General features: G+C 57.4%; 8 protein-coding genes across 8 annotated transcripts; 6 read left to right on the forward strand and 2 right to left on the reverse strand.

Moving 5' to 3' along the window:
* Positions 1-700: 700 nt before the first annotated feature.
* Positions 701-2,133, reverse strand: L226DRAFT_575978 (peroxidase MNP1; the record flags this gene model as incomplete). The annotated part of the gene is made up of 7 exons (XM_067685282.1): positions 701-713; positions 764-828; positions 889-1,385; positions 1,440-1,561; positions 1,615-1,749; positions 1,808-2,012; positions 2,073-2,133. 7 exons carry the CDS (start codon positions 2,131-2,133, stop codon positions 701-703), a joined length of 1,098 nt encoding a protein of 365 aa, XP_067529476.1.
* Positions 2,134-3,392: 1,259 nt separating this feature from the next.
* Positions 3,393-4,387, forward strand: L226DRAFT_309911 (uncharacterized protein). The gene is made up of 4 exons (XM_067673783.1): positions 3,393-3,478; positions 3,536-3,682; positions 3,784-4,051; positions 4,106-4,387. Exons 2-4 carry the CDS (start codon positions 3,600-3,602, stop codon positions 4,247-4,249), a joined length of 495 nt encoding a protein of 164 aa, XP_067529477.1. The 5' UTR covers positions 3,393-3,478; positions 3,536-3,599; the 3' UTR covers positions 4,250-4,387.
* On the forward strand, positions 3,909-5,057 carry L226DRAFT_309894 (uncharacterized protein). Its single transcript, XM_067673782.1, has 5 exons — positions 3,909-3,945; positions 4,106-4,446; positions 4,522-4,761; positions 4,818-4,948; positions 5,011-5,057. The coding sequence occupies exons 2-4, from the start codon at positions 4,233-4,235 to the stop codon at positions 4,820-4,822; spliced, it is 459 nt and encodes a 152-aa protein (XP_067529478.1). The 5' UTR covers positions 3,909-3,945; positions 4,106-4,232; the 3' UTR covers positions 4,823-4,948; positions 5,011-5,057.
* On the forward strand, positions 5,058-6,138 carry L226DRAFT_309917 (uncharacterized protein). The gene is made up of 4 exons (XM_067673784.1): positions 5,058-5,114; positions 5,169-5,325; positions 5,403-5,466; positions 5,523-6,138. Exons 2-4 carry the CDS (start codon positions 5,285-5,287, stop codon positions 6,042-6,044), a joined length of 627 nt encoding a protein of 208 aa, XP_067529479.1. The 5' UTR covers positions 5,058-5,114; positions 5,169-5,284; the 3' UTR covers positions 6,045-6,138.
* Positions 6,139-6,555: 417 nt separating this feature from the next.
* Positions 6,556-7,664, forward strand: L226DRAFT_540215 (uncharacterized protein). The gene is made up of 2 exons (XM_067681824.1): positions 6,556-7,271; positions 7,333-7,664. The coding sequence occupies exons 1-2, from the start codon at positions 6,570-6,572 to the stop codon at positions 7,456-7,458; spliced, it is 828 nt and encodes a 275-aa protein (XP_067529480.1). The 5' UTR covers positions 6,556-6,569; the 3' UTR covers positions 7,459-7,664.
* Positions 7,665-8,109: 445 nt separating this feature from the next.
* Positions 8,110-9,332, reverse strand: L226DRAFT_526905 (uncharacterized protein; the record flags this gene model as incomplete). The annotated part of the gene is made up of 4 exons (XM_067679078.1): positions 8,110-8,121; positions 8,182-8,306; positions 8,364-9,129; positions 9,186-9,332. The coding sequence occupies 4 exons, from the start codon at positions 9,330-9,332 to the stop codon at positions 8,110-8,112; spliced, it is 1,050 nt and encodes a 349-aa protein (XP_067529481.1).
* Positions 9,333-10,671: 1,339 nt separating this feature from the next.
* Positions 10,672-11,493, forward strand: L226DRAFT_540217 (uncharacterized protein). Its single transcript, XM_067681825.1, has 2 exons — positions 10,672-11,166; positions 11,223-11,493. The coding sequence occupies exons 1-2, from the start codon at positions 10,819-10,821 to the stop codon at positions 11,280-11,282; spliced, it is 408 nt and encodes a 135-aa protein (XP_067529482.1). The 5' UTR covers positions 10,672-10,818; the 3' UTR covers positions 11,283-11,493.
* A 1,163-nt stretch (positions 11,494-12,656) lies between these two features.
* Positions 12,657-16,120, forward strand: L226DRAFT_540219 (acid protease). The gene is made up of 7 exons (XM_067681826.1): positions 12,657-13,211; positions 13,271-13,366; positions 13,441-13,514; positions 14,678-14,803; positions 14,853-15,164; positions 15,217-15,390; positions 15,448-16,120. The coding sequence occupies exons 1-7, from the start codon at positions 12,970-12,972 to the stop codon at positions 15,894-15,896; spliced, it is 1,473 nt and encodes a 490-aa protein (XP_067529483.1). The 5' UTR covers positions 12,657-12,969; the 3' UTR covers positions 15,897-16,120.
* Positions 16,121-16,218: the final 98 nt, after the last annotated feature.

Consider the following 16,218-nt stretch of genomic DNA (forward strand, 5'->3'; position numbering starts at 1 on the left):
CCGAGCAACCAGGGCCTGCCCTACGGCGTGTACACCGGGCCCACCGGGTGCGGGTCGTTCGCCCAGATCCCGCAGGTGAACACCTGCTACGACGCCAGCAACTACATTGGCGCGGACTTCAAGCTCACCTGAGCATGCCGCTAAAGCGGAGCGCATAGGTACGCACATTGACTGGCTCGGTATCGGATCCAAAGTTGAACTAACACCAGATTTATCTGAAGGTTGTATAACAACGGTTGGAAGCCATCTCTGGTATGGCGGGGGCATGGTAATGGATTCATGTTTATCGTGGTACGAAATATGCGGGAGATAAACCAGATTCGGATCATATGTATTGTTTGAATGGAACAAGCGGTTGACTCTTGAGAAAAACAGTTGGGAAGCCCTCTCTGGCACAGTGTTGAAAGGAATTCATCTTTGTTCTCATCGTGACTCGTGAATATGGCGGGAGAGACGGATCGCAGCGGCCACTCCTTCCCCGCCCTTGCCGCTCTGATTTACCGTTTGCACATGTCCTGAGAATTACTAACCTATCCTGGCTTGCATCACATTGCGTAAAACATCATGCATTCAATTGCATTATCGCTATACAGGCGAAAGGCACAGATACATTCGCAGCCCGAGACATACCGGGCACGACATCCTGACGATGGTACACCATGAGCTAAGAACGCATACAATCAGTCCACCACGGACTTGTCTAGAGGTTGGGGCTGCAGGTGGCGTGTCAGTCTCATCAATCGAAGAGGGGGCTGGGACTTACACGGGGGCGACAGAGGTGGCCGGACCGGGGTCGGTAGGGAAGGACGGGAAGGGGGTCTCAGCGCACTATAGGAACGGTGTCAGCACAGTCCTCCCACTGACACATGGTAGCACATGAAGACATACCGCCTGCTCAACATCAGCAGCCGTCTTGCCAGCGGGGAAGTGGGGGTGGGAGTTGGCCGGGAGGGGCGGAGCGATGGGGATGACCTCCGAGCAGTCGACGAGCTGGCTCTGGTCGACACCGAGCAGCGCAAGTCGGCCCATGACGTCCGGGAAGGTCTCAGCGAACTTCTCCTGGTCGTTCGTGAACGACTGCCACTCGCACGACGTGCGGTCGTCGCGCGCAAGGAGGTGGTCGGACTGGAGGCGCATCTCGCCCGCGATCGGGGACGTCACCTCGCCCTGCTCGCCGCCCACACCGGGGAAGGCCACGCCGCGAAGCTGGGTCTCGATGAAGAACTGCGTGTCGAACACCTCCGGGGTCGAGTCGAAGGGCGTGCGCGGGATCGTCGGGTCGACCGCGTCGGCGGCGGCGACGGTGTGCGCGGAGAGCAGCCAGACGACTTCGAAGTCCTGGAATCCAACGTCGAGAAGACGGGCAAGGATGGAGTCGACGGTATCTATGGTCGTGTGTGAGTGCGAGGTAGATCGAAGACGTGACTAACACAGCGTACCGAAGGGCTCTGGGACGAGGCCGTCTGGGGCGGCCTGCGTGGCATCCTGGCGGCCGAGCATGAACTCAAGCTGAGGAGCACCAGGGCATTGGGCAAGGCCCACTGCACCCGCAAACTGGATGCTGTAGCACTGTGTCAGCTGTGTGGAGTGCTGGACACAAGAACATATGCCTACAAGTCAGCAGTCGAGATGTTGTGGCGGGCGATGATCGGCTTCTGGAGCTGGACGATCTCGTCGATGCCCGCGTTGGCGTGGAAGTTCGTCTCAACCTGATCGAACAGGATAATCGAGCCGTCGGCACCTCCGCCGCTGTTAACCATGGGTGAGTGATAAGGGCCGCGTCAGAGTGAGGAGAATAATGACGAACCCGAACTCGCCGCGCGCCTGCATGGCGGGCGAGAAGGCGACGGCGTCGTGGAAGGTCAGACGGAGGGACTCGTGGGCCTCTTCAGCACACTGGTTGTGGAATAAGTTCTCGACGATGTCGTCCCGGATAGGGAACAGGGCGCAGCATGCCGCGTTCGTCGCAGTGTTCTTTCCGTCGGGGCATGCGACACGGCGGGTGAGGGCAGCTGTAAAAACGCATCAGAACTTCGGACATGAGAGGTCGGCATAGGATATCATGAGCATACCCTCAACGCCTTGAAGGGCGGCGACGACAGCGACGATGGAGAGCAGAGCCTTGAAAGCCATGTCCGTAGAGTCCAAAGTATGCAGAGAGAGGAGCGGAGAAAGCTGGAGCTCTGAGGAGCCTCTCGATGGTGCTCTTTGGACCGCTTTTATACCTGCATGAGCGCGTTCTAGAGGATAGCGCAACAGGCAAATATCAGAGACATAAACCACAAAGTTATGACGACAACGGTACCTGTCCACCCTGCGGACCAATCGCAACGCGGCGGCACCGTTATTTTCGGTACCGTGCGTATCCATCGCCCAGATCAACGGCGGGCAGACACGGCCGTATGACCGGTGTGTTGCTCGACCGGAGGCATACGTCCAATGGTATTCGGCATTGCAGCGTCTTGAACCCTCTTCGTCATTTGTCGTGGCCGGCCGAACACTCGAGATTCGAGCAAGTTCGGTGCCGTCTGAGTTCGGCTCAACACCTGGGAACGTAGGATCATTGGCAGCTACAATTATCTTCGACGCTGTTGGATACCAAGACATCGATGTTCATGTTTCCATAGCTGCCGAGCGATCCTATTTAACAACGTCGCCAGAGGGGCTATTGGTGAGTACGGTACACATGGCCACGGTGTCAGTCCGGCTTGAGGAATGTCAATGTCAGACACTCACTCAAGCAAGCCGAGTTTGCACATCACTACCTCGGTGCGTTCCTTCATGAGGTTGCGTTGCAGATGATGGATCTTTTCAAGTTAGGAGACGACGACGACTGGCGCGTCACACTAGTGGGAGTTCAAAGTCCGATTACCAAAAAAATTACGTAACTTACTTGGTTAATCGGAAGAAAGTCCAGACCCTGGCGTCAATCAAACACTCTCACCACCTGCTCGCATCCAAAACGGAGATAACAGCGTGTACGCAATCCTGAACGAGATACAGCCAACATGCGAGGACTATAGAGAAAGTTTCTCATTGCAACCTCTGCGTGTAACCGAATCGACCGAACTAACGGCCCCGGGGGGTGAAGGAACCTATCTCAATTCATGGGCACACTCAACACCGTGTCGGGTGATCCGCGACACGCTCCGAAATCATCCCATGTCATATCTTTCGTGAGTCCGACTCCCGCTCACCAATTGAACTTGACTCTGCTGCATCCTCACACCAATTCCGTATGTTTGGTACGGATAGATGAGGACGACAGACGCACGTCGTTCAGGGTCAACGAACACTCAATGCATGCGGCTGTCATCCCCATCTCCGCGTGCTCCCTTGAGACCGGGACCGTAGACTGCTCTAGCTGAGACCAGACACAGCAAAAACCCTGCTTATCCGAGCACATTCTTCAAGAGCTTAGTCCATGGCTCACGAATACCTCGGGAGACGCATCACAAGAGCACCATTAGCGTGCAAGGTACAACCCTTACTCTGGTAGTCCATCTCATCATCTCATGGGTACCCTCTGTTGCAGTGGTTGAAATTGATCTTAACATCGACGCACTGTTACACTCAACGGCGTCTCCGATTCCTCTCCGATGTACTGGAGTAGCCTATCAACTTGGCAATACAACCGCGTGACAGAAACAATGGACGAAAGGTCGATCTGCGGACGCGTCAGGTACGCTTGCGCGCACATGGTCCTGTATTGACAGCAACTCATGTCCTCCCATACCCTCCCCGCCCACACGCTCAATCTCCGCCACGTCTATCTCGCTATAGTTCCCTAGCCGCCATTCATTGCAGTATGAGCGAATGTGAATGGCGAAGAAACTATCGGTTTCGCACAACGCCCATCACGCCCATGTCCTTATACTCTCCGAGCCCAGCGCACCCCCTGGAGACTCGACGACCGATCTTCTTACATAGAAGCGGAAGCATGAGGTGCGTAGCCATCTTGCAGCATCTTTCAATGATCCCCTACCATCAAAAGCATCGGGGGTTTTCCCACCGTTCATGCCAAGCCAATCGTTCTGGGACTTTTTGTCGGGTGAACGAGCGAGATCGAGATTTTTATTGCTCAGCCTTACTGACGCTGCCTCAGGGATGCTTAGAGCGTGTGCCATGCTCGTCAAGTTTCTCGCGGCATTCGGCGCATACGGCAAGTCGCGGTGGGCGCGAGCCTGGGTCGGGGATCTCTCGTACTATGCGCCTCCGTGGGCACCGGGGGCATGAGCAGCATGTCTGAAGGCCTCGGATGCTCCTCCGAATGTTCAGAACTATTCTCTAGAATGCAGACTCTACGCTTCCGCAGCGCTCTCCCTCGAATAGGCCGAAAGGGGGGCGGCACTTGGTTCGCCGTGCGACGACTAGCCAGGCGCTCGGATAGCAACCGCCGCTCTCCTGAACGAGCACATTCACCGGGCAAGCTCGGGCCTCAGCTGCGTAAGTGATTCGCGTCGATCACCACTGACATGTTCTGCTGAACTTCTCATTCACGACCATCTTAACTCCTACCAGGACCTTACGTGAAGGATCTCCGCCCAAGCTACATTTCCCTTGACCTCCCAATGTCCGTCTCCGCCATGGCCACCATGCATGACTGGCCGCGTGAACGGCCGAGATTCGTTAGTCGGGAGTGCTATTATATCAAACGTTCCAGATCGACATGGATTAAGCAGCTGTCCAACCACAGTTGGCAGCGAGCGCGGCCCTCACTCCGGATCTATACCCGACTCGGGTGTGCAAATCATCACTGCCGTTCGTCTCCTTCATACGTACTTGACACTCTGCTTCCCCTCAATATTTGCGCCCAGCGTGACACTCAATTATTCCGTGCTGCAAGATATTAGGGGGTCGTGGGTGCGGTTGCACGAACGTTCACGTTCAGCGTCTACCCTCAGGTCCAGAAGCCGGTCAGCAGGCCGGGAAGTGGACAGAACGCAAAGTGAGTATTCGGCTGCGAGACCACTTGATTAAATTCTCCTGTGGACTGATTCATTTTGCTAGGTTGTCCAGATGCCGCCAAGTTCCCGATGTCAGCGGGACGCCAAGTGATATGCGAATTGAACTGGCGCACCCGCGAACTACAGACGATTACCGTGTGCAATTGGGTAAGTCGTACCTCCAGGGGTCTCCAATTGAAGTTGACGTAGTGACTTTTGTAGAATAATAGATCTTTTGGGTCATCGAACTGCCGAATCCTGCAGAAACAGCGTCAGCCAGGCTGTACCATCCGTGTCCGGTTTGCAGCTCGTTGCTCGACAGTCGGACAGATGGTTCGATGCAATGTAAGCGCTCGACGCTCGGCCAGGACTCGTCCAGGTATGAAACTCTGTGGTCTCCTGGGTTCTAGCTGATGTCCTGGGCGCTGACACGAATACATTCGCTGTTGGTGGCAGACGTCGGTGCGGTCTGAACGCGCCGCTAAGACAGTCTTGTGCTGCTCACATGCATGCCCCTACCGTATGTAATGCACCACCGAGGTCGGATGCAATAACGCTATAAAGGCCACTGCATAGAACGACCATTCTCCAGGCAAACACCTCGGACGAACAGTCTACAGCGCATCTCACATCATGCTTTTCTCCCTCGCCACCCTTGCTCTCGCCTTCGTCGGCGCTGTCCAAGCCGTCCCGGTCACCGACACCCTCACCCCCACCGTCGACTCCGTCAGCGTCGACGCAGCCACTGTCCTCGACCTCTCCCTGGGCAGCGTCAGCCCGAAGGGCAACGTCACCGTCGGCAAGGACGGCGTGCACGTCGACGCCGCCTCCGCGACCTACCCCGCGACGCTCTTCCTCTGCCGCTCGAGCAGCTGCGGGAGCTGCACGGGCTACGACCTGAGCATCCAGCGGCACAACACGTGCCTCACTGGGGGCTTCAACTTCTACTCCATGTACATCAGCCAGCCGAGCAACTCGGGCCTGCCCTACGCGGTCTACACGGGCCCGTCGGGCTGCGGGTCGTTCGCCCAGGTTCCGGCGGTGAACACGTGCTACCGCACCAACTACGTCGGCTGGGACTTTGAGCTCATCCCGTGAGTGCGCGAAGACGGGGTGCGAAGGTGGGGAGGTCTCTATTTATTCGCGAGATATATTGTTTCTAACACCGCTCTTGTATGACCCAGTGTACGATAGCTAGTCGGATGCCCCGTGGGGAACGGTCTCGATGATGATGAAGAACCGTGAAGGAAGTGCTCGATGATCTTCTCTGCCGTGTATGATTCAGCGCGAATAACCGATACTAAGAATTGTATCTCGCTTTTGTACCTCTCCGAAAACCCCAACTATGATAGGATTGGTTTCTGTAAGACGTTGTAATGCCTTGCCCGCTGCTGGCTGAGGTAATCGACTGGCCAACGAGAATGTAGTCCAGAACATTTGCCGTAAAGGCTACAGATGAGGGACACGAACGAACTTAAGAAAAGGCACCCACCAGCTGTCAAACGCCAGACAACCACGTGGAAACTAGGACTGTCAGACCAGTCGCTAGCGCATGGGTGCGAACCATCCAGCCTGACTCACATCATCCAAGTTGTCCTCGCATCCCTACCAAACGTACCCATCATGGACAGCCCCCGCGTCCCAACTGAACTCTCCGAATTGATCATCGACCGCGTCCGGGATAGCGCTCTCCCCTGGTGGGGCAGACTCAAGTTCGTATTCGGAACACAGTCATACCGGCTGGGCACAGCCGACCACGTCGGACGCGACTTGCACACTCTCCGCGCATGTGCGCTGACGTGCTCTGCGTGGCTCCCTCGGGCCCGCGTCAACCTCTACCACACGGTCGTCTTCGACGATCCGCACGATGTCGAGCTCTTCGTGCGCGCAATTCAAGTTGCCGACTCGAGTAGCACTCGGCACTGCCTCGCAGACCTCGTCCGGGAACTCGTCGTCGAATTCGCAGGGGGATACATCCCGTTTGCTCAAGGAACTCTGCTCAGGAAACTCCGCAGCCTGCGGACCGTCGTCTTCCCGCTCCTGCGCGTCGACTCGCACTCTGCAGGTTGGCACTACCCGAGTCCCCGACACCACGTCCTTGTCGCCCAGTTCAACTCGCTGACCGAGCTCGTGTTCGACTTGAACCTGGGGGACTATCGGATGGTGGTGTATGCGTTCCGGGTGGTCTGGGCGGTGCGCGGCCTTGAGAGACTGACGCTCATGTTCTCTGGACATCCGCCGGCTTTCACGAACGCCCAGGTCCAGCCCCTCCGAGCGCTGCAGAGGCCGTGGTCCTGCAGTAAGCTGAAGACACTTGCAGCAACGGTCAGTGCGTTGAGCTTTTCGATCCATAATAGAGATTGCTGAGCTGTTGGTCCGTGTCTAGGGTCCGTTTCTGCAGAAGGCCATGGACGTCCTGCATCCTCGTCCATTCGGTACCGCAGTGGAGCGGGTTGCCATATACCTTGACAGTCCTATATCCCGGCAATGCGTAGATGGAAGAGGGTACTAGCCAGTGGCCGCGGCGTCTGAGCTGCCTTTTCAGGCGGCGCCACGTGGAGGTTTCGGCGTGTCGACATTCGGACTCGGAGAAGCAGATGTCATGCACTGCTGCACTAATTGTTTCTACCCCCCAGATAGCGCGAACTGACGGAACTGTCCCATGCAACCACTACTAATCAGGCCCAAGCTTGCACGAGTTGGGATCGTGGCGGCCTGGGGTTCATCGTGCACGCATACGAACTTAAGCTATACCTTCGCTGCTCAACGTACTGTGATCCGCCCAGGGTGCTGGGCACCGCTAGTGGTGCAATACAGTGTCATCAGAAATGCTTCCAAAAGTTTGTATGCATGCTGGTACGGGACCGGGGGCGCATAGCTAGATATCGTACAACGACGGACGGACGGACGGACGGACGGACGGACAGACGACATAACAGAACATGAGGATACGGAATCTGTGATGATGACTACAGCAGTATGAGAACAGAACAGCGCGAAACAAAAATCGATCAATCGACAGCGAGGGAGCAGAAGCAGAGCGAATAAGTTACGCGGCGCGACGGCCGTCGGCGATCCTTCCAAGTTGCGGGTGCCGACCCCGCGACAAGAGAAAAGCTTTTCTTGTGAGGCATGATGGGCTGCAGGGTTGCCTCGAGCGTGATCAGATGGACCTCTGCGTGCAGATACATGCGGATCAGCCATGTAAGCATATGCATGCGCGCGAACAGCCTACCTTGACCATCGACCACTGCACGATGACCTGCTTCACGCGGTCGACGAGGCTCTGCTTGCACAGCTGACACGGGAGCCGATCCGCAAGCGGCAAGAACGCAGCCTCGATCGCGCTCGCCGGAAGATCTGCGAACGTGAGCTCGACGGACCATCATCATGCAGACAAAGGCCACGTCAACGTACCTGGTCGCGAATCCCAGGCGAGGTACGCCGACGCGAGCGCCCACGCCCGCGTCAGGCTCTTCTGGTCCGCGAACCCGCACTGGTCCGTCGGCGGATGCGGATGCGGGGGCGGGAGGAGGAGGCGGCGGAGCGCGTCGAGGCGGCCGAGGTGCAGGAAGAACAGCCGCTTGAGGTACAGCGGCCCGATCTTCTCCGCGAGGTCCTCCGGGAGCGACTGCAGCGGATACGAGAGCAGGTGGCTCGAGATCGGGACCGCGAGGCTGTGGAGGTTGTGCGCGGCCGCGAGGGCGTACGCTGCGATGGGCTTGATGGGCGCCTGGGAGAGGATGAGCGCATATAGCGGGGTGGAGGGCGCGATGTGCTCTTTGGGAGGGAGGCCGTAGGTGGCCATGGCGTCGACGGCGGCGGAGAGGTCGTCGATGGTGGGCTTGTAGGACGCGCAGGAGAGCCCGTAGGCGACATGGAGGACGATGTTCAGGACAGCGGCTGGCTCCGGGCAGGGGATGATCTTTGGTCCATCAAGGCTTTCGGGACCTGGGTGAGTCGAAGGGGCCGCGGCCGGTTGCAGGAGACCATTCCAGTTGTTTGTGGATTTGGCAAGTACGACGGCAGCTTGGACGTAGAAGAAGACACTGTCTGATGAGAGGAAGATAGTGTCGGGACGTGTTGGATGAATGGTGGATGCAGGATGGAAGGTGGTCGAGATGGACACGATGGTGTTACCGGAAGCGTCATCCGGAGACTGCGGGGAACCAGTTTCGGAAGGCTGGAAGATGTGTTAGTACTTATCAGAACGCGATATGCGATCTGTGAGACACGTACAGGAGGCGTCGGAATCTGTTGCATAGTCGGGCACAGGGGAAGAGACACGTCCTCCTGGAATGATATGTCTGGACTGAGGGACGAAGGAAGCAACGATGACATCGCCGCCTCGGGCGAGGGGTACGATGCGTCCTGAACCATCTCCATGGTGGCGGTCAAACCCTAGGCAAGGAAGTTCGCACCACGAGGAACTCTGTACAGAGGAAGGCCACGCACCTTGAGCTCGATCGATGGTGGACGCAGACAGACTTATATCCCGCACGACGTCGGACGGCCTCCTAGCGATGGCCGCGACCTTCCCCACCGTTCCCCACCATTCGTCGCTCCTCGCGCGCCGTCACGCGGCATGGCGCGCACGTCCTGCTCGTCTTCTCGCTCGTCGTGCGCACCATCGCCCTCGGTCGGTTCACCGCCCTGACGTCACCAGCTCGTCATCCATGGGCTTCGCGTCCGAAACGATCTCCACTTGGTGCACGAGAACAACGAAAATATAAGCACTTACCAATGCGCCAGAAGTCTCAGCCTGCAGAGAAGACCGGCCGATCGCAGACAGACGATGACCATGGCCCCCCCATGGGTCTCTTCTTGCAAGCCTTGTAAGCCTGATTGTTTGGAACAGCCAGGCCAGTTCTGGCTTTGATTATATCGCGAAGGATCAGGCTCCGAAGGGTAGTCATTAAGAGTACAACAGGTAGCGCAGTGTGTGGTGGAACCTCATGAATACATGGAATTGAGTTCCAGTCGAGGAGGAAGAAAGATCGTGGGAACCCCCCTTCATACCCACGTGGCGCCGCCTGGAAAGGCAGCTCAGACGCCGGGGTTCGATCCCTGCCAGCGTCAGCGGCGACGACATATGTATACTCGTTCCTCTATCTTCAATGACAACCTATTGCCCGCATTAGAAGTGTATATATCATTTTGAAACTTAACTACGCGGTCGACGCACTGTGTGTGGTGTGTATGTAACATGCAACCTGCGAACCAAGAAGGTCGTGAAGTGTAGGGAGGGGGTAGCGGGAAGTGAAGCTACTGAGTACTACTGAATGGCTGTACTGGCAAAGAACAGAAACATCCTATCCAAGTAACAACTGTGGAAGCCCTCATAACACGGACAGGGGCGGAAAGCACTCGACGTGTCACACGCGAACAAGAATAGTGGGCGGGCTAGGTCTGGAGATTGTCGTCCAGTCTGGGCGAAACCAGTTGACAAGAGCCGTTCCGACGGTAATAAATGGGCCTCGGGCTGTCGAAGGCACAGATGAGAAGCCGTTCTTTTTGGCGAGGACAGGCCGACGGTGCTGGTTGGGTGGCGGAGGCATGGGTTAGAAGCGATTGAATTGGCCAGTGGTGTCCGCCCTCCGGTGAAACTGCATCAGAGAAAAGGTAGAGTTCCCGATGAAGTTTAGCGCAAAACAGTATAAAAGGAGAACAAGGTAAGCATCGCCTCAGCAACATATCCAGAACTACCAAGCCAATTCTAACACTTCCCATGCAGTTCATGCTCAAGCTCACCGCTCTCGCGCTCTCGGTCGTCGCTCCATCCAGCGACTGCCAGTCCTGCTCCAGTAAGTTTCTCGTATAACGCCGCTAACCAGTACTCACTCACATCTTCTCTCCGCAGGTCACCAAGCACATGACACTCCACGATGTCTACCACTGGCTTGACACCACCGACCAGGCGAACATCACCTTCATCGGTAAACACCTCGACCGCAACGCCCCACCCGCGCCCGACGACGTCCTCGTCATCTACTGCAGCGAGGTCATCGATAACACCTGCGGCAGCGGCCCCTGCACCATGTACGACGGCCCTCCCGTGTGTCTGTACGCCCCAGGCACGAACTGTCTCGCCGCTGGCATCGGCGACGTTTACTTCTGCAGCGGCAACGACTGCGACGTGGCCTGCAACGAGTATCAAGCGTGCGGCGAGTGGTTGAACGGGGCGTACTGCTATACTCCTGGCACGAACTCGATTTTTGTTCTGGCGTCTTAGCGAACTGAGCACTTGAGTTGAGCCGCGTGTTACGCGTAACGCACCTTCCTTCAATAGTTCTTAGACTGATTCCCTCATCACTGACGTTGCTCAGCGTCGAATGATTCCGCTGTGTCCGGTTGGTTCTGATGGCCATTCTAGTGATGTACTGTAGTAATATGCAGTGTCAATTCTGCAGACTATGAGACTCGTAAGATCATAGGTGTACGAGTACTCAACCTGTCTTAAAGAGCATTGGAAGCTATACGCAGAAGAGAAGACATTGCGAAGGTACCCGGAGCGTCCGTTGGAAATCTTGCCGATTGGCGTGCTTCGCGGACGATGTGGAAGAGGAAGAGGGGGGGGGGGGGCGCTCGTGTGGACGCTCGGTTGGACGCGCGGTGCCGGCCTCTCCAGTTCGGCCGGCCCCTGCTACTTAGGAAGGCATTTAGGTAGGGACCACATACTGCAATGTCGGGATGCCGAGCGGTTCGACGTATCAGCTTTGACTGGCGGTGGTGACAACGAGTTGAAGCTGGACCAGGAATATGTCGAGAGCAACCAAGCCTCAAAGAGACCAGACGGGAGTGAGTAGTATCCGGTGGCGGAAAAGGCCTGGATGCGCGCCGACGATCGGCATCGCAGTCGCAGCAGCGCGGGATGCGCGAGAAAGACTGGTTGGAAGCCGGTTAGCAGGACTGCGCAAGGAAGCTTTCGAGAGCTTCTGGGGAGATACGGTCCGAGTATCGTGTTCCTGGAGCTGTCATCGATGGGAGTAGTTGGGGGAACGGGACAGACATGCGATCAGACATTACCGAAAACACTGGGCCCACAGAGGAGAACCATTTATTCCAGCGACTATATTGCGGTCATTACAAGTGACATCTGAGGCCGCGAGGATGATGAAGCATGACAACGTGATGTCGGGATATGTATCAGGATATCATGCGGGGTATCGAGGACGAAGAAGCTGGAGAGACTTGGCACTTCAAGTGGACTTGTCTTCCGAGGAACGTGGACCACATGAAGCTCTTCAGCCCGTTTTCCAAGTACGCCAAGCAGAACCTGAAGAGCGGATGCGGACGGCAGGAGGCTGAGGCTGAGCACGAGCGAGCCGCCAGGCGAGGATTGGACAGGAAGACAATGAACGCGTACAGCCGTCAAGGAGAGCTTTTGTTAGGCCATCGCCTTGCACAGTAGAAGCATGGCAGCATGTCTGCAGACTGCAGCAGGGACTCGAGCTCGAGGTGGAGGTCGGAAAGAGAGAAGCGTGGTCGCTGGCGGGATCTGCAGCGCAGGTGATTGGCCGACGGATCGAAGCCTAAACGGGGCCGGAAAACCCGATGGCGGTGCACTCGGGGAGCGGCAGGTCTCGGCCCGCCTGCCCGATCGGGGAGAAACTGGATCCCGGCGGGCTTGGCGGGGGCGCTTAGTGAGCTGCGGATCGCCACGGCGCCAACGGAATGGGCATGGCAGCCACAACGACCAGCCGCCGTCGTTGTCCTCTTTCTCTCCGTCGCTGCTGTTGTCCTGCTCTTCGTGCTGGACACTCACGATCGCTCGCTCCTTGCTTTCCTGCTATCTGCTTGTGCTCTCGACCTGCGGACAACCCCTCCTGACTTAACCCCTCGAGGGCTCCAAGCCAACTGCGCCTGCCATTACTCATCCAGGCATCATCATATTCCTTGGCCCGCCGCGCTGTGCGCAGCTCCGTTGTGCCTTTAAACTTCCCCCCGTCCCTTTCCGCATTCGCCAATCATCTCACGACTTCCTCCTTCTTTCCCTCTCCTTCCCTTTCCCTCCCACTCAGCCATGCATCTCTTACCCCACTCCCTCGCCGTCTCATGTCTTCTCTCCATCGCGGTCCATGAAGCGTTTGCGGCCCCCAGTCCCGCATCACAACCACACCCACGAACCATCCCCCTTCTCCGACGAAGCAGACCCCAGCTCAACGAGTCCGAGAGTTATGCGTGGCTGCAAGGGCAGCGCGACTTTCTCAAGGCCAAGTACGGTGCCCGAGATGCGAATCAGAAGCGCGCGAGTGGCCTGAACCTGTGCGTACACCTTCCTCCTCGCTGTATGCGTCCTAACGCCCCCCCCCTCCTCGCGTCAGGATTACGAACCAGAACGCCGACTCGAGTTTCTACGGCTCAATAGCTGTGGGAACCCCCGCGATCTCGTACAATGTCATCCTGGACACTGGTTCATCGTGCGTGCTCCCACCTCCCATCGCGCTCATCGCCCATCTCCGTTTATTGACGTTGGCTGTCGTATTTGCTGCAGAGATCTGTGGCTCGCCGCCAGCGACGGATTGTCAAGCCAGTCTTCGGACGGGATCCCGACGTTTGACGGAAATGGTACGTGTAGCTCCTTCTTCCCCGTGCCCCGCCTCCCCGTTCCCGCTTCGTCTCCCCCCATACCTCTGGATCCATTTACTTTTGCTCGCGTGCTCCGAGAGCGCAAACTGTCCATTTGCCTCAGCACGAGTGCGCGCCGTTGACGTCATGCGTATGGGCTTGACTGCGCACTGTGCCCCGAGGGCGTTCTGACCGCATATAGTCACCCTGACGTCTCAGAGCATGCGTGACTGTGATCGTCACTGCTTCGCTCGCTTTCTCGCTCGTTATCAAACTGCAAACAGTGCGCAGATGCGTCTTCGCCGCATGTGGTCAATGCGTCGCAAGTTGCTACTCGGCCTGCTTGAGGAGCATCGCGTGTACTGGATTGTCTGCGCGAGGGCACAGCGCCATTGCTGGCATGGCACCAGATCTCGGCTCAGTGTGCTCCTCGGCGGGTCGCTGTCATGTTTATGTCTTGACTGTACTGTGTGTCGAGGGCGTCTTGGCCGCATATGGTCAAGTCCACGTCTAAGAGCGTATGACTGCGATCGTTACCGCTCAGGACGGAACATGATGACGCGCTTGAGTTTCCGAAATTCAGTGGGGCCACAGCAGTCTCTCTCTTCCGTTGCGCAGTCGGGGGGCACTGCACTATTTGACACCCGCTGCGAGCAGAGTGTGGACGATGATGTCAGTCTGTGCACGATTGGGGTTGTATCACTGGACCGGATTAGCTCTCCCCCGTGTATGCACGGATGGTTACTTGCAAGCGCAGGCGAAAGGACGGGCTTTTGGTCTTGTTCGCCGTTGCGTTGGCCCGAACTATTCACGTCATGTCTCTCCTTGACTGGTCGTCGGTGCACAGTCGAGACATCGGCGATCGACAACCCCCCCCCCCTTTTTTCCCCTTGCGGGCGCAGTTTGGACGCTACATGCACCCACTGGGGTTTGACGGCTGTATTTGGTTGACTTTCCCTCGTGAATGTACAGACGATGGCTACTTGCAATTCGCACGCGCAAGGGGAATTTTCCCCGGGGCTTCATGTTCATCTTCGCAGCTCCGCTTGGGTGCCGCATATGACTCCTATTCCCTCTGTTTTTTTCAGTGCGCAGCGGTCTGCAGGCTTAATTTGGACGCCGCTTACTTGACATACGATGACTGACCATACTGCCTTTCACAGCTTCATCAACATTCACGGATCTCAACACTCAGTTCTCGATCAGCTACGGCTCGGGTGCCGCTCGAGGCACGCTGGGTCAGGATGTCGTGCAGTTCGCTGGCTTCGAGGTCAGCGACCAGGTGTTTGGTATGTCGTCATAGATCGTTCGTTCTGTCGTATCTTACTGTCTTCCCAGGTGTCGTCACCCAGATATCCGACGGCCTGCTCACTTCCCCCGTCTCCGGCCTCATGGGCCTTGGGTTCGAGTCCATCGCTTCCTCTGGTGCCACGCCCTTCTGGCAGGCGTTGGCGGACAGCTCGGGCACGCTGGACGAACCGCTCATGGCGTTCCAGCTCACGCGCTTCGTCGACATCCAGAACGCACAAGTGCTTGAGCCGGGAGGAACGTTCAACCTCGGTGCAGTGAACACGTCGCTGTACACCGGGGACATCGACTACCAGAGCATTCCCGACGGTCAGGAGGGTTACTGGATCCAGGAGTTGACCGGTAAGTGCGCCTTCTGCATGCGGTGTTTGGTGGGTGTTGATGCCGTCTACAGGTATGACCGTGAACGGCGCATCGGTTACGCTCGAATCGGGCACCTCGTCGTACGCTGCCATCGACACCGGCACCACGCTGGTCGGTGGCCCGGCAGACGCGATCGCTGCTCTGTACGCGCAGATCCCTGGTAGCCAGGCTCTCACGGGCGACAACAATGGCTACTACACCTATCGTGAGTCGCGCACTCCCCTAAGCTGTGCCCAGACCATCTGACGCGTCCTTCATCCAGCCTGCGACACCGACGTGAACGTCACGCTGCGCTTCGGCAACAGCAGTGTCTCGTGGCCGATCTCGAACGCGGACTTTTTGCTCATGCAAGTGAGCAGCAGCAGCTGCGTCGGCGGGTTCTTCACGCTCGACACGTCGGGCACGAGCGCGCCCGCGTGGATCGTCGGCGACACGTTCCTCAAGAACGTATACTCGGTGTTCCGCGCGAGCCCTGCTTCCGTGGGCTTCGCGCAGCTCTCGGCGACGGCGACGGACATGAACGGCAGGCTTGGCTCTCCGCCGAGTGCGACTGTCGGCTCTGTCGCGACGATCACGGGCGGGAGCACCAACACGGGCTCGGACAGGAACTCGAACGCGGCGGCCCTGCGCGTCGAGCTCAGGTCGCTCGGTGTCTGTGTCTGGGCCGCGGTGTTCCTCTCCGGGCTCGTCGGCGGCGGCCTGCTGCTGTAGTCTTCAAGTTGCGCTTCTGCTTCATTTATAGTTACGCGAGATGACGACCGCTGGGGCTCGGGAGGCATACCACTCACTATCACTATCCGCATGGCGACACACACACACACGGACACACGGACGTTGTATTTCTAGCCTAGCCATTCCGTAGTACCTCATCAGTAGCTACACTACCCGTTACCCCGCCCCGTCCCTACCCGTTCACGAGCTTGGTTCCGCAGGTTGCATGTTACATAGTACTCTCGAGTACACACGCACACAGTGCTTTGGCTGCGTAGTTACGTTGCAAAATACTATATACACTTCTAATGCGCGCGATAGG

The sequence above is a fragment of the Lentinus tigrinus genome, assembly GCF_003813185.1.
Source record: "Lentinus tigrinus ALCF2SS1-7 unplaced genomic scaffold L226scaffold_53, whole genome shotgun sequence".
In the NCBI taxonomy this organism is placed as follows: Eukaryota; Fungi; Basidiomycota; class Agaricomycetes; order Polyporales; family Polyporaceae; genus Lentinus; species Lentinus tigrinus.